This window comes from Lissotriton helveticus, chromosome 1_1, assembly GCF_964261635.1.
Source record: "Lissotriton helveticus chromosome 1_1, aLisHel1.1, whole genome shotgun sequence".
Classification (NCBI taxonomy): Eukaryota; Metazoa; Chordata; class Amphibia; order Caudata; family Salamandridae; genus Lissotriton; species Lissotriton helveticus.
In genome coordinates this window covers 675,312,039-675,327,752 of record NC_136057.1, presented here as the reverse complement: position 1 = coordinate 675,327,752, position 15,714 = coordinate 675,312,039, and the positions used below count along the sequence as shown (strand labels likewise).

The following is a 15,714-nucleotide window of genomic DNA, read 5'->3' as shown; positions in this document are numbered from 1 at the left end:
CGTTGCATATAATATATATATAATAACATATAATACAAACCGCGTTGTAGTGGCCGTTTCCCCAATTGAATGAGTTTGATGTAATGCATCAAAAGTGATGCTTGTGTTTCACTTCAGACACTTTTTCTATTGTTTGGAAAGTTTATGAAATAAAACCTGTACTTGCTGTAGCTTGAATTTTCTTGCAATTCCTTCAAGATGCAGGTTTGGTATTGTAGCCAATGCTGCACATTGATTTTGCTCACTTCCCTTGAGTGAGGAAGGTGAGAAATAAAGGTATGGTGATAGGTTTTGTCTGTATATATTGTATTAAAGTGTTTGGTAAAGGCCTTAATGATGATTTCCAATCAAGTTAAGCTAGCTTGGAATTGAAGCAGGTTTGTAAATTGAGTCCAGTATTGACTGAGTGATGCACGGCAGGGAGTGCTTGGGCCCTCAAGGATCCACTCTCAGTGGAGCACTCTTCAATGGACCCATAAATTGCTTCACATGGGAGCTGATAGGCAGAGGAGGCCTTTTTTTTTTATTGATTACAGTAAGGGCTCTCAAAAAATTGGCACTATTAGTCGAGTGGCCACAATGAGGAGTTATTTTTAGTTTTGTTATAGTGGTCTGGGCGTTAAGTTCATGCAACCAAGTTGAACGTTGTACTTGGACCCAGATCTTGAGAACTGGGCTTCATGTTATAAAGATCATCAAATCGAAAACTATTTTAAGGTTCGTTCTACATGGCATGTGTGGTAAACTGTGAGCATATATTCCAAAGGATAAAGACAGACTGTAGACATTGAAGAAAATGGCTACTATCATTACGAAAGATTTGTATGACTACGTAAAACAGGGTTCAAGAGTTAAACTGTACAGTTTAAAGGGAAAGAAGGTGTTAGGAGGGCACCTCGAACTAGAAACTCATATACAGTATTGGCACTTGATAGACTCAGGAGCAGCATCATAAAATGTTGCTTATCGAACGTTAATAAATGCACAAAACACCTTCCCAACATTAGGGGTTAGTAAGACCAAGTAGACAGGCTGTATCAAGTAGGTGGAGAATAACCTGATTGAATTAGAACGACAGTTCTGAAATTGAGTGCACAAATGTACCTATAACAGGAATGTAAAATGTTGCTAAATGTATTAGTGATTCATTACTTAATGTTCTTTTAATGAAACTCACACAGCCAGTTATGTATCTATGCAGGGCCTGCTTAAGAGCCGACGATCTTTGTTGGCGCCCCCCAATGACCAGCTTCACCACAGATCCCCTCACGACCACCCTCCATGGGTGCCCTTCATCTGTCCATAGCTCCTCTCACATGTATTTAATTTCTTGAATAGTGATACTCAAACCAATATTCAGGACCAGAGCATTTTACATCACACACATTATATAGAGACAATCATACAAATGTGTATTTCAATGTGTAGGAAATGTTACATAAGACAATGAGGACTACAAGGTGTAGGGGTCACATGCAATCTATACCAGTAGGCAGTATATTTTAAGAGTGCGTGGTCTGGAGATGTAAAAACTTAACTTAAAACAAAAAAAAATCAGAGGTTGGCATTGGCTTTACTAATGAGAATGTATTTCTACCTAGACCCTTTTTGGCAACCTTATGATAATGAAAGACGGGGAGGATGGAGGGGGGAGAAGGTTCTAAACCTATGCTATATTGTTTGTATGCAGTGCTTTGATGGCAGTTCATGGCTGGCTGTGATGTAATAGAAGGTGTGTAACTTAAGAAGTGCAAATAACAAACGTATCTCTGTGGCAAAAGCAATAACCCACTGAGTTAGCTACATAAAACACAATTCTGTGATTTACATGTAAAACAAACATTGTTTGCAGCAGGCATTTTAACCCTCTGCACTAGTTTGAGTCAAAACTGCTGTAAACAAACCTTGACTCTATCTAGCAGGCACACTAACCACCAGCGTTATCTCAACATGTTTATTATACCCTGAGAGTACTGAGCACACAAAGAACTCTGAAGCCGGTGCATTCAAACACATATAACGTTTCAGAATGTGTCGCCCCCTGAGCTTGGTGACAGCACTGGTCGCACCGCCCTAAAGCTGACCCTGGGTCTCGGTGGACATTGTGCTGGCAAATCTATTAGCGAAATAAAGCCTTATGAGAGGAACATGGCTCCAGAGGAAATATTAAGCCCTGTGTCATGTTAGTTAATTGAGATGCTTTTGTTGCCATGGGCTGCATTTTTAAAAATCATTCCTAAGGCTTTGTAATGGTTTACCAAGATGCATGGGCTGACATTGTGTCCTCCTGTCTTTTGGTCTCCTGCTGGGAATAGTTTGTTTAGTTGAAATCCTTGGGGTCCCGAACGAGGACAGGGCAGGGGGCACTCAAACAGCTGGATATTAATAATTGCATTGCGCTGGAACTGAAAAGAACTGTTGAATATAGAGAAATAAGCAATATTAATCATCAAGACCAGTGTGTGGGTATACACACACAATATAATCTGTTCTAACAAATAAGCCATCTAATGAAAAACACAATATATTTTCTGTCACGCACTGTGAAGATAAAGCTAGAACTTTAAAACGCGGTCTATTTGAGTGTCCTATCATTTGCAAATTCTGACAAAAGAGTTGACAACAACTGTTGATATTACCCCGATATGTTTTCTACTTTCTTCTCATCCACTATATTTGGAAACTAGGGCCTATCTAATGGTCGTCTGGAAACTCTTTCAAACTCCAGTTCATGTCGTCTGATTTTTTTTCCGTCTGGAATTTGATAGCATGTAGCATTCTCATAAATAATTTATTTAGTACCACTATGTAGAGTATTGACTTGAATTACCTGCTATTCACTACGTTAGCGCATTTGGACTCAAATGCCAAATTCTGCATATCAGTGCTGAAATAATAGAACTTTTTTTTTGTTCTCTCCTGTGTCATGATATAGCCTTTTAATATTAGTAAATCACATTCTTGCGTCTATAAAATATGTAATTTTAGATTAGATTATTGTGTAGGTCCATTCACCACTATATACCCATAAGAATCAAGTTGTTGCGAAATCAGTGCAGGCATAAATTTATCTCCAAAATGGATCTCAGTGATCTCGATGACTGCAGCCAAAATAATTACTTTTCCACCACCAAATGCCTCGTTTTTCTACATATTTTCACGTGGACATGACAGAAATCCATTTTATGTTTTGGTTGCACATATATATATATATATTCAGTTTGTACTCCCTTTATACTCCAGCTGAAATCACAGAATCCAAGAACAGTGATGGCCCCTGAATCGAGCATATGGCTGATGTGGTAAAGTTTCCTATTTTCAGCATTTAGCTTACTGAAATCACAACCGCTAAAGTGTCTGTCCTCAAGAAGTGACATAATAGAAGAGCACACCGGGACCTCTGTGATCAAAGGAAGGAGCTGGGAGGGCTTAAAGAATATGTCAAATTGGAATCTGATGGAAGTAGACTCAAGACCTTCCTGTTGGCCTTTTCTCACTCAGTTAAACTAACTGTCAGATAGTAAAGAAAATAAGGAGCTGATTACTTAAATCCCTGGATTCTCCTTATTCCAGCTAGGAACCGTTGTTCATCCAATGAACTCCCCATGGGGCACCATCAGTTCCTCGTGCAGCTAGAAAAAACAGAGCAGGCCAGTGATCAGACACACACTTTGTGCCCACCAGGAGATCCGTCTAAAATGAGAATATTGAGGAGGGTATCAAAGTAAATTCATCTCCTTGTAAACTTCTCATGTAAGATTGCACTAGCCCCAGGCATGGTGGTAAGGGAACGAGATTGGAAAGTATAAGTAAACTTGCTTACATGACACCACAGAGACGGTCTCCATTGCCAAGCACCCTCTGAATAGGCACAAACAAAGGACTAATTCTGGGTAGTTTTTCCCAGTGCTGCTAATTAAATCAGCCATCGAATAGATGAATTTATTAGTTTCTGCAGACAAGAGTAACGCGGAATTTTACCCAATTCCTCCAATTTCGCCGACGGAATGAAAAAATTCCGCCCTCCTCTAGTTGTGACAGAGTACTGTGTTGACACATTCTAAATCGATTCCTGAGACTCTTTTAAACACATCCCACAGTATTTTAGTTCAAATATCTTTCATGACCCTTAAAACTAAATCACACCTCTGTTCACGATCATGTTTAGAGCTATAGCCCTCCACAGGGCTTGGTCGCCCCACTCACTGCTGCCGCTCCTGCCTGCCTTTGCCGCCTCCTGCCTGCAGATTCCTTCGCTCGCTGCTCCTGGGAATTTCCCGCTGCTCCTGTTAATTTCCCGCTGCTCCTGGGAATTTCCCGCTGCCCGCTGCTTCTTGGAATTTCCCGCCGCTGCCTCCCTGCGGCCCCGCCCCCCTGTGATTCCATTCGCCGCCCCGCTCCCGCCACCCAGCTGCTCCTCCCTCCCGGCTCCTTACTTATGACGCCCCCAGAGCGACCGCGCAGCGGGAGCGCGCAGCGGGAGCGCCGATTGAGCGCCGAAGGTGCGCCCGCGCCTGGCCCGCGCCCAGCGCCAGGACCCCTGGCCCTCCCCGCTGAGGCAAGACGACTCGACTGACCTACGACGCCGCCACTCTCAACACACTCAATGCCGGCCGGACCCACGCCTGCTGCCGAGCCCCCCCGAGACGCGCCCACGGACCGTTCACCTGCTGCACCTTCAAGTTCACCTGCCTCCGAACCTCCCCCGCACCCGCCAAGACAAACACCAGCAGCAACCACCTCAAGTGCATCCTGATCAACACCCGCTCCGTCCACAGACACGCCGTGGAACTCTGGAACCTCCTCGACGCTACATCACCGGACGTCGCCTTCCTCGCGGAAATCTGGATGAACGCCTCCTCTGCACCCGACATCGCCATCGCCATCCCGGACGGGTGCAAGATCATCAGGAGGGACCGCATCAACCAGACCGGAGGTGGCATCGCCATCGTCCACAGGAACACCATCCGTATCACGACAGACGCCAACGACTCCTTCGCCGCAGCCGAACATCTCCACTTCCAGATTCACACCGACCCTAAGACGACCCTCAGAGGCACCCTCGTCTACAGACCCCCGGGACCACGCACACAATTCAGCGAAGACATCACAGACTTCATCAGCCCGCACGCCCTCCCCTCCACCGACTACATCCTCCTCGGGGACCTCAACTTCCACCTGGAGAACAACAAGGACCGCAACACCACCGCCCTGCTGGAAAACCTCGCCAACCTCGGACTCAAGCAACTGGTTAACACCCCCACCCACTACGCCGGCCACACGCTTGATCCCGTCTTCTCTTCCAGCAAGTACATCACCTTCAGCCACGCCACTGGACTCCACTGGACTGACCACAGCTGCGTCCACTTCAGCTTCAAAAGATCCACGACCCACCACCACCCGCAACAGGTACCTCACAGGAATTGGAGCAAGATCACCGCAGACCAGCTCACCACCTCCCTCAGCCAGAGCCCACCCGCCAACACTACGGACCCCAACGAAGCAGCCCGCAACTTCACACAGTGGCTGACCGCCTGCGCCGACGACCTCGCGCCACTAAAGAACCCTCCCAGCAGACCCAGAAGCAAGAAGGCATCCTGGTTCACCGACGACCTCAAGGACTCCAAGAAGACCTGCCGCACCCTCGAGAAAGCCTGACTCCTCGACCGGACCACCGACAACATGACCGCCCTCAAACACGCTACCCGCAAGCACCACCAGCTCATCCGCACCCCCAAGAAGAAATCCCTGAAGGAACGACTGGACAACAACGCCCACGACAGCAAAGAGCTCTTCACTATCGTCAAGGAGTTCTCCAACCCCAGCACCGGCACCAACGACATCACTCCGTCACAAGACCTCTGCGACTCCCTCGCCTCGTTCTTCCACCGCAAGATCGCCGACATCCACAACAGCTTCGGCGCCCCACCCACGCACCCAACCGTCGAACCAATGCCCCCCACCGCCACCCTTCGCACCTGGACCACGGTGACCACCGGAGACACAGCCCGCACGATGAACACCATCCACTCCGGATCACCGACCAACCCCTGCCCACACCACGTCTTCAACAAGGCCGACTCCACCATCGCACCCCAACTCCGGAACATCATCAACAACTCCTTCAACACCGCCACCTTCCCGGAGAGCTGGAAGCACGCAGAGATCAGCGCCCTCCTGAAGAAACCTACAGCGGACCCCACCGATCTCAAAAACATCCGCCCCATCTCGCTCCTCCCTTTTCCTGCTAAAGTCATCGAGAAGATCGTCAACAGACAGCTGACCGCCTTCTTCGAGACGAGCGGATCCCTCGACCCCTCGCAGTCCGGCTTCAGAGCCAACCACAGCACCGAGACCGCCCTCATCGCAGTCACCGACGACATCCGGACCCTGCTCGACAAGGGGGAAACAGTGGCCCTCATCCTCCTGGACCTCTCCTCTGCGTTCGACACGGTCTGCCACCGCACCCTAGTTCAGCACCTCAGCAACATCGGTATCCAAGAGAAGGCACTGGAGTGGATCATCTAGTTCCTCGCCGGAAGAACACAAAGAGTCCGCCTCCCCCCGTTTCGCTCCGAGGCCACCGAAGTCATCTGCGGCGTCCCGCAAGGATCTTCACTCAGCCCCACCCTCTTCAACATCTACATGAAACCTCTCGCAGCCATCGCACGCCAGCACAACCTCAACATCATCTCTTACGCCGACGACACCCAGCTGATCCTCTCCCTCACCAGAGACCCCGACACCGCCAGAACCTGCCTACACGAAGGGATGAAAGACGTCGTCGAGTGGATGAAGGACAGCCGCCTGAAACTGAACTCGGACAAGACGGAAGTCCTCATCCTGGGATCTTCGCCCTCCGCCTGGGACGACTCCTGGTGGCCCCCAGCCCTGGGCACCGCACCCAAGCCAACCGACCACGCACGCAACCTGGGCTTCATCCTGGACCCCTCCCTCTCGATGACCAGACAAGTCAACGCTGTCTCCTCATCGTGCTTCAACACCCTGCGTATGCTTCGCAAGATCTTCCGCTGGATCCCGACCGAGACCAGGAAGACTGTCACCCAGGCACTCGTCATCAGCCGACTGGACTACGGAAACGCCCTCTACGCCGGAACCACAGCCAAGCTACAGAAAAGACTCCAGCGCATCCAGAACGCCTCCGCATGACTCATCCTGGATGTCCCCCGACGCAGCCACATCTCCAGCCACCTGAGGAACCTGCACTGGCTCCCCGTCGACAAGAGGATCACGTTCCGGCTCCTCACCCACGCACACAAGTCTCTCCACGACCTGGGCCCCAAGTACCTCAACGACCGCCTGACCTTCTACACGCCCACCCGCCAGCTACGGTCCACCAGCCTTGCCCTCGCAGCCGTACCACGCTTCCGAAGAGCCACCGCCGGAGGAAGATCCTTCTCTTACCTGGCTGCCAAGACTTGGAACTCCCTCCCCATCCACCTTCGGCTGACCCAGGACCATCTCGCCTTCAGGAAACAACTCAAGACCTGGCTGTTCGAGCAGTAGCATACCCCTCCCCCCAAGCGCCTTGAGACCCTCCCGGGTGAGTAGTGCGCTATACAAATGGCATGATTGATTGATTGATTGATAGTAGTGTGCGGTATTACTCTTTCGCATTTTATGATGCACATAAAACCAACTCGTGCTGGTTTTGGAAACTTGCACTGGTGTACTTGATACCTTTTCTAATTGGATGAGATGTTTTCACAATACATTCTTCTAAAAACATGCTTTATGCTTTAGTGATTTTCACTGCTTTTCGATCGTTCTCTTAACTCTGTGTGTGCAACACTTAATATCAATATGCATTTGTTTTTGTATGTAGCATGCATTCTGATCAAATAAGGTTTACATATTCTGCAACTCTGTGTTTTGCACCGCTTTCACGTGCCTAAGTAAGGCGTTCATGCTTCTCAATTTTATTTTTTAAAATATGTTTTTTGATTTTCAGTTACATGTCCTAGACAGGACGCATGCCTCTCTTCACAATATGATCATATTTAATGTCACACCGCATGTCATTGTATGCTCACTAACTAAACAAGAACTTCAGCAACTGTTTTCTATATTTGTTATTAACTTGCATTGTTGCCTATTTCATATCAGTGTTTTCGATTTGCAGTGCATAGGTAATTTACCCAGGTTTCTGTTTTTGGTGCTCTGAGTGTTTGATTTTCCCTCAGTCAACAATGCATTAGTGTTGTGTGGTAGATATTTTGAGTCTGAGGAAGCAAGCTTCTGAAGGGGGAGTGAAGTCAAACAAGAACAGGCAAATCCAATTTGTATCAACTTTGAAATGAGTGGCACACTAATGGCCTTGCCAGTACTTGTTTGCTTACTCATAGTATAAAAAAAAACAAATATCTAAAAATGACCACCAGTGCATTGGTGACTTAATGACAGATGCACAAACCAAGGTGGACATATTGTACAGTTTTTTTGCGGGGGGGTGGGGGGGAGGTGAACACCATTCCAATATGTCTTCCGTTGAATGCATTGCACATGACATCACAGCACATACCCACACACTGCTGGCTATCGTAGAATGCATTTTGTTGGTGTTGAGAAAACACCATTCCAAGGTAAATGCTGTGGAATGCATCATGAGTCACAAAGCATGAACATGACATAGCGTCCATCTTCCAATTGTATTTCCTCACCGAAAAACCTCATTATGCAAACACAAGTCATCCAATATATGCAGACCTTTCTCCTTCTCTATTCGTTCCATGAGGGTCTATCATGCTCCGTTTGATTTCTATATTTTGACACAAGTTTTCTTAGTTTCCTTCAGGATCACGTCCTCTCTGTATTCAATCCTGTCGCTACTAAAAAAATACAATAGAATAATATAGTGATTTTTGGGTAGACTGAAAGTGCCTTGTAATAGGATAGAATTGATCACCATGTTTAATCACTCTCAAATTTTCTGAGATCTTTTTCTTACCGGGAGGAAGGTGCTTCCGACATACTTCAAGATTGCCTGGAGATTGTAGTAAATGCAAAAGTCAGTTGCACAGGTGATAGGTTTGTTTATTTTCCTCTCTGTACTCATAGGATAACAAATCTGTTCTTTGTTTTCTACTATGTTTGACATACTTCAAAATGTCCACAGTGAGAAATAAAACCTTCTTGACAGTTCACACTTTAAAAAAAAAAAATTGTGTGAGATAACTATGTACCAACATGTCTTGTTCAAGGTTTGTGGTGGGTAATTGAAGCACGTGGACTGATGGATTTTTACAATATTGTCTGCCTTGATGATATGCCAATGTCTAGATCTAATCTGACTGAATCTGTTGGATTTAGCATTGAAGATGGTTATAAATCTAACTTGAGTGGGGCCTTCTCTATAATCTTAGACGGTGTAAACAATAATTCATCTCTCAATGTTGTCTGCGTCATTTACAAGATTGCTTGAGAATATTTCTGGTGTACCCTTCCTGAAGGAATCTCCCTACAATCTTTAGTTTTTCTTCTCTATAGAAGGTGTTGGTGGTGCAATGGGGTTTAGAAGCAGACAATTAAAGGGACTATTTCACCTCTGCAGGTGGTGTTGTGTAGGACTGTGCCCAGTTATCTTAGGAGTTTGGTAATTTTTTATCAGCCTTGAATCTTGGACAACTTAACTAAGAAAAAATTCAGATCCCTGCAACCAAATATAGGTGGTTGGAATGGAGGTCCGTGGCAGGTGATAGTATGTGTTGTAGGGGAGCCCCACTTTAGCATCTTAAGTGGGGGATGCCAATTGCCAGATGGGATGGTAAATTAGTCGTTTATAGACCTCTTCTGTCTGCATGTATTCAGACAAAATGCATATAAAAATCACTGTTGAGGATTATATGAAATTGGATTTTAGGCCGTGGACTTGCATGTACAGAGAAGAAAACAGAAATAAAAATATGTAAAATAGTGGAAAAACAGAGATAGAAGGATGATTAGATTAAATGTGCTTTAGAAAGAAAGCTAAAAAAGAAAAAGTAAGGGTGAGACAAAATAGATGGTTATATAGAAAAGACAAAAAAGGGAGGAGGAAAGAAGGGTAACCGGAAGAAAGAAAACATGAGAGGAAAGAAAAAGTAAGGGTGGAGGGGGAAGAGTGAATGAATGGAAGGTGGAAAGGATGGGATAGATGGATGGGAAAAAGGTTGGATAAAGAGTGAAAAGTTTAACAGAAAAAAGTGTCATTGGACAGCTAGAGAAAGGTGAATGGATAGATGGATGTGTTAAAGGACGAATGGATGGACACATGAATGTATTGGAAGGTGGGTGGGTGAAAGGATGAATGTCTAGACTCACAGTAAGCAGTGGCGTAACAATATTAATATTAATATTTGTATTTGTATAGCGCACATACCACCCCCAGGGGGGTCTCAAAGCACTGGTACGCATACCGCTGTGGAACCCATCCTGGCTTTCCCTGTGGAGGGCCCACTCCTGGGCACCCCCAAGGTGAGGCCAAGCATCCCAGCGTTGTTGTGGCCGTTGTGGAGATTAAGCAAGCTATTGCCCAGAGTTGCAGAGTGGGACCCATGAGTAGAGTAGCCACCTAGGCAAGAATTATCGAGTCCGCGGACACTGAGCCCAAGATCCTGCTGCGTCGGGTCCTGAACCCTGGTCCTGACCTCTGCTTCAGGGTCTGCCGCCTCTAACCAGTGAGCCACACTTCTCCTACACTCTCGGGCCCCCCTGCAACCCTGCGGTGCAGGGGGGCCCGAACTCCAGGGGAACCCCTCCAACACGGTGCACGGGTGGGCCTGAGAGCTCCTGAATGGGTCCAGGGCATAGGGGTGGGGGCTTCATGCACTTTGCATGGTGCCCCCTCAAGTTTGGTATGCCACTGACAGTAAGGGATGCTTTATTTGAGTTTTTTCGAAGTGTTCACTGTGGACATGTGAAATACCATTGCCTGCTGGTGGCTTGTGATGAAGTGTAATTATCAGACTCCTCTTATGGACTTGGATGTTAAAGTCCATAAATTCAACTGTGGTGTGGGTTATAGTTAAGATAAATTTGAGATTTAAACTTTTGGCTTCTCTATTGCTCCCATTCCAGATGAATAAATAATTTATGTATTGTGTTAAGATTATGTGCTTGGTCATGTCTTCATTTTCTGTGGTTCATGCCACCTGCTCCTCCCACTAGTTCATGAAAAGATTTGCATTGCTGGAGTGAAGCAGGTACTTATGGGGGTCATTCCTGAGAGTTGCCTGTGCCACCTGTTTTCAGGTATGAAGATGTTAATGTTAAGACAGATATATAAGAAGGTAAAAACTGCTGTGAGGGAAGGGGGAGCAAAGGTGAAGAGTGTGTGCCCTCGTCACAGCGTGCAGTTGATGTGCCCTTATAACGTAAAAAAAAGATGGGGGTCACCCATTAAAAAAAAACCAAAAAGGGACAGTCCACAAACATAGAAGTAGGACTACAGTTTAGCATCAACCACGGGATGCAGAATGCATAATTTCCACCGGTCACATACCTAGAAAACATATAGAATGAGGCACTAATGGAAATGAAATGCAACTGTTGCACACTGTATCGTCCGCGGTAACTAATTTGCTTTTTGGCTGGAGGCTTTTAAATAATTCTGGACTGCAGCACATGAAATCTCGCCTCCTTCTGTATTCAATAGACCCTACTAAAAACCGAGACATGCTAAATTTACTGAGGCTTTCCAGGACAGATCTTGAAAAACCATGACTGTCCTGTCAAATCCAGGACACCCTGTACCCTAACGAGAGGTTGGGTGCAATGGAGTGGAACGAGCGGCCCAGCAGCAGTGTGCAGCTACTGGGTGCTTGCAAAGAGAAATAAAGAATGGCAGAAGGAGTGGGAGAGGAAAGGTGAGGCACACGTGAGTCATCAGCAGTGTGCAGACGTTGGGTCCCTGCAAAAATAATAATAATAATAATAATAATAATAATAATAATAATCAAGTGGGGAGAGGCGGACGTAGTAAAACAGCCAAAGACGGGATCCCATGGAATGGTAAGCAGAAATTAAAAAAGTAGTTCCCTGCTGTCAGCAAAGGAAGGAGGGAGACACATTATCCAGTCAAACGTATGGTAAAGACAAGATACTGCAGGGGATGGATAAAAATAATAAAATTGAGGAAAGCCATTGCACTAAGCAAATTGAACTCCCTTTTGGCAGTCTTATTGAATTGGCTACTGTTGTATACCATCAGACAACTGTTACATTGCTTGTATTTGGTGTGGTTCCATTTGAAGTCTATTGTTTACAGAGTACAAAGTACGGCTGTAAGTGGATGAGATCAGTGCTACTCTGCTTGTTCATTTTCAATAAAACCCACAAACCATCAAGAATGCATCAAATAGTTAATGTTAACTTCAATTATAATGCAAATATTGACAGTATTATTAATGTTGATTTTCCTGGTAGTCATGTGTATGATGTTGTCTTTCACAGGCAAATTACCACTATGAATATACAGAGTGCGACAGCTTTGGATCCAGGTGGCGGGTCGCTGTACCGGATACAGGCTCAGCCTGCAGCGGATTACCGGACCCTGTTAGGGGAAAGGAATGCAGTATGTATTTTTTTATATATTGTTTCAGAAAAAAAGTACTTCACTATTTTACCTCTGCATGAGGAGTTGTGTAGGACTGTGCCCATTTATCTTGAGAGTTGGGCAACTTTTTGTCAGCCTTGAATCGTGGACAGCTTGACCAAGAAATAATTCAGATCCCTGCAACCAAATATAGGTGGTAGAAATGGTGAGCGCAGGTGATAGTGGTGTAGGTAATCCCCACTTAAGCAGCTGAAGCAGGGGTTGCCGCTACCCAGGTGGGCTGCTACATTGGTTATTTATAGATTTCTTCTGTCTGCAGTTATGCGGACAAAATGCTTATAAAAATACACTGTTGGAGAATATATGAAATTGGATTTTAGGCCTTGGGCTGGCAAGCACATATAAGAGAACAGTAAGAAAATAAGTAAAGTAGTGGGAAAATGGAGAGAGGGGGTTGATTTGAATAAATTAGCATTAGAGAGAAAGGTAAGAAAGAAAATGTAAGGATGAGACCAAAAAGATGGTTATATAGAAAAAATTTAAAGAGGAACAGGAATAAAGAAAACGTGAGAGGAAAAAAGAAAGGATGGAGGTGGAAGAGTGAATGGATGGAAAGGTGAAATAATGGAATATATGGATGAGTGAAAGGTTGGATAAAAGAGTGAAAGGTTTGATAGAAGAAAGTGTACTTGGACAGATGGAGAACGGTGGATGGGTCAAAGGACAGATGGATGGATACATGAATATATTGAAAGGTGAGTGGGTGAAAGGATGGATGTATAGATGTATAGATGCATTGATGGATAGATGTATGTTCAGGATGGGTGGATGGAAAGGTGAAGAGGTGGACAGCTAGATCGGCTATTAGATGAAGGGTGAATGGATGGATGGATAGATGGATCATGGAAGGTAGATTAAAGAGTGAAAGGAATTCTCGTAAGGGGGTTGTGCTTGCTCAGTTTGCTTGATCAGCTCTCTTAGAGGCATATTTCCAGTGGGGGGATATTTTAATTATCTGGCTACTTCTTTGGCGATAGTGGCACACACATGTTAAGAAAATACCCTACTTAACGCATGGCTGCGATGAAGACTGTCTGTTTAGTAGTTTAAAAAATGCACTAGTAGCAAATTAACAACTTAGTAGATTCCACTGCATCATGAAATAAAATGTGTCCTTTGAAATGCTGACTTCAGCTTTTTATGGTAATTCCTCTTCACTAATTGGTTGGATTTAAGGACCTCATTAATCACTTGCAGTGTGTTTAACAACTATGTTAAACTAGTTTTTAGCTTCAAAATAAATATAGCGATCTTTATGTGCTTTTATTCTACACCGACTAGGAGTATATTTTTAGGCCTAAAGACTCCTTAGAATTGACAACATACAGTAACAGATTTTGGTTTTGCTTAGTGTCAGTATCTCTCTTCCTACTTCTGCTCATTGATCATCTCATACAATTGTCTCATCCCAACACCACCCCTGTTAGCTTTCTTTTTCTCTTTCCACTGGAATCTTGCCTATTTACACACCTTTCCTTCTGTGTTTATTGCATGTGATCATTACTTACCCTGTCCGTGACTAGTAGTTGAACTCTGGACCACAATCTCCACCGCTGTTGATCAGGAGGAGGTGTGAAAGTTGGGGCAGTGGCAGAGAGTGATAGCTGGAGATTCAGTAGTCCGCTAACACTGGGACCATTGCGGTCATTGTCAGCAGGTCACTGTAGGCCATAGGGAGTTACTACCAGCCCTGGTCACATTGGGGAGTTCTGCTGTTGGGCAATCTTGGAGGGGCCGCGGTCTAGAGGTGGGGCAGGAGGAGCACGACAGTGCCACTTTCAGGAGGGTACAGGCTCTCGGTAATGGAGTTGTGAACAGCTTGGGTCGTTCGGCCGAGAGCATCCCTTTAGGTTATGGAAGCCATCCAGCCATGGTGCTTTCTTCTGGCAGGGCAGAGTCGCGTTGACCGCAGTGTTCGTCTTCTACCACTGTGGCCCCAGGACCCTACGGGAGCACCCTTTTTTGCAGGACCCACCCAGACCCATACCCTGCAGCCCCCTCCGACCGGACCCTCAGAGGGGACCCTATCCTACAGCATCTACAGGTCGGCTGCGGGACCCGTCGAGATCTAGTCTCGGTTTTACGATCCCAGCAGTACCCCGCCTAGACCGTCCTCTGAAGCCCGCCCCGGCAGGACCTACCTGGGCCACTCTGTAACCGAGCCTCCTGGAACTACCCCAAACGGGTCCTTCTCGGACAGACTACCTTTAGCCCGCGGGACTGACCTTATTCGTTTAAGGACAGTGTCTCTCACTCGAGACACTGAGGCAGGAAGAACTCGCAGGAAGATTGAGAGACACCCAGGACAGAGACCGCCATGGGAAAGAGTTTCAGAGACAGAGAGAGAACGCAAGACAGAGGGGGAGTCCAGGGGAGGTCGATAGGAGATGGTTTAGCAATCAACAGAGTTCATGAGTGTGAATGTGAGAGACAGGCTCAGATAGGGATAGAGAGGGCATTGGAGACTGAGAGCGGGGTAGGGGGACACTGGAGAGAGAAGGTGGGGGTAACGGACATAAATATATGTGGAGTAAGAAAATGAGAGAGACGTGGGGCAGGATAATAAGGACAGGGTCAGACAGTGACAGGTACAGACAGATGGAGGCACTCTGGGACAGAGATAGCTCGAGACACCAGGAAGAGGCAGACACAGGTAGAGGGTGATAGCCAGGAAGATACGTAGACCGAGAGTGTTGGAGGACATCCAGTCAGTGACAGAAAGAGCCCCAGCCCGGCCCTGAAGATGGACCGCAAGAACCGGAAGAAGATCCACTCCGCGGGGTCGGCGCCGCCCACCCAGCTCAATGCCCGCTCCGTGGAAATGGTAAGGCCCCAGAGTTTAACTGTCGCGTGTTTTCAGAAGTTTTGTTTTTCCACAAGTGAAGATGTGAAAGTGCACAGGAGCACACCGTGCGCCCTCCCTGTTCACACAGTGACACAAAACACATGACCGGGTGCAGCACCAGCTGGGGCCGGGGTGGGTGCATCTGAGGCGGTGCTCGGCGCTGTGACTTAGTCAGTTTAGGTGAAAATCTAGGGTGCACGCCTCAGATTTGTGGGGCGGGGGGGGGGGGGGTGAGCGTTTATTTGCGTTGGACACT

At 46.4% G+C, this 15,714-nt stretch overlaps 1 protein-coding gene across 1 annotated transcript in view; it reads left to right on the top strand.

Annotated features, from left to right (window-relative positions):
- ELAPOR2 (endosome-lysosome associated apoptosis and autophagy regulator family member 2) overlaps window positions 1-15,714 on the top strand; it is a 550,871-nt gene that overhangs the window by 178,026 nt on the left and 357,131 nt on the right. Inside the window, exon 2 of the mRNA XM_078674189.1 lies at window positions 12,451-12,571. Coding sequence (XP_078530315.1) covers window positions 12,451-12,571 — 121 coding nt within the window. The remainder of the gene's footprint in view (window positions 1-12,450; window positions 12,572-15,714) is intronic.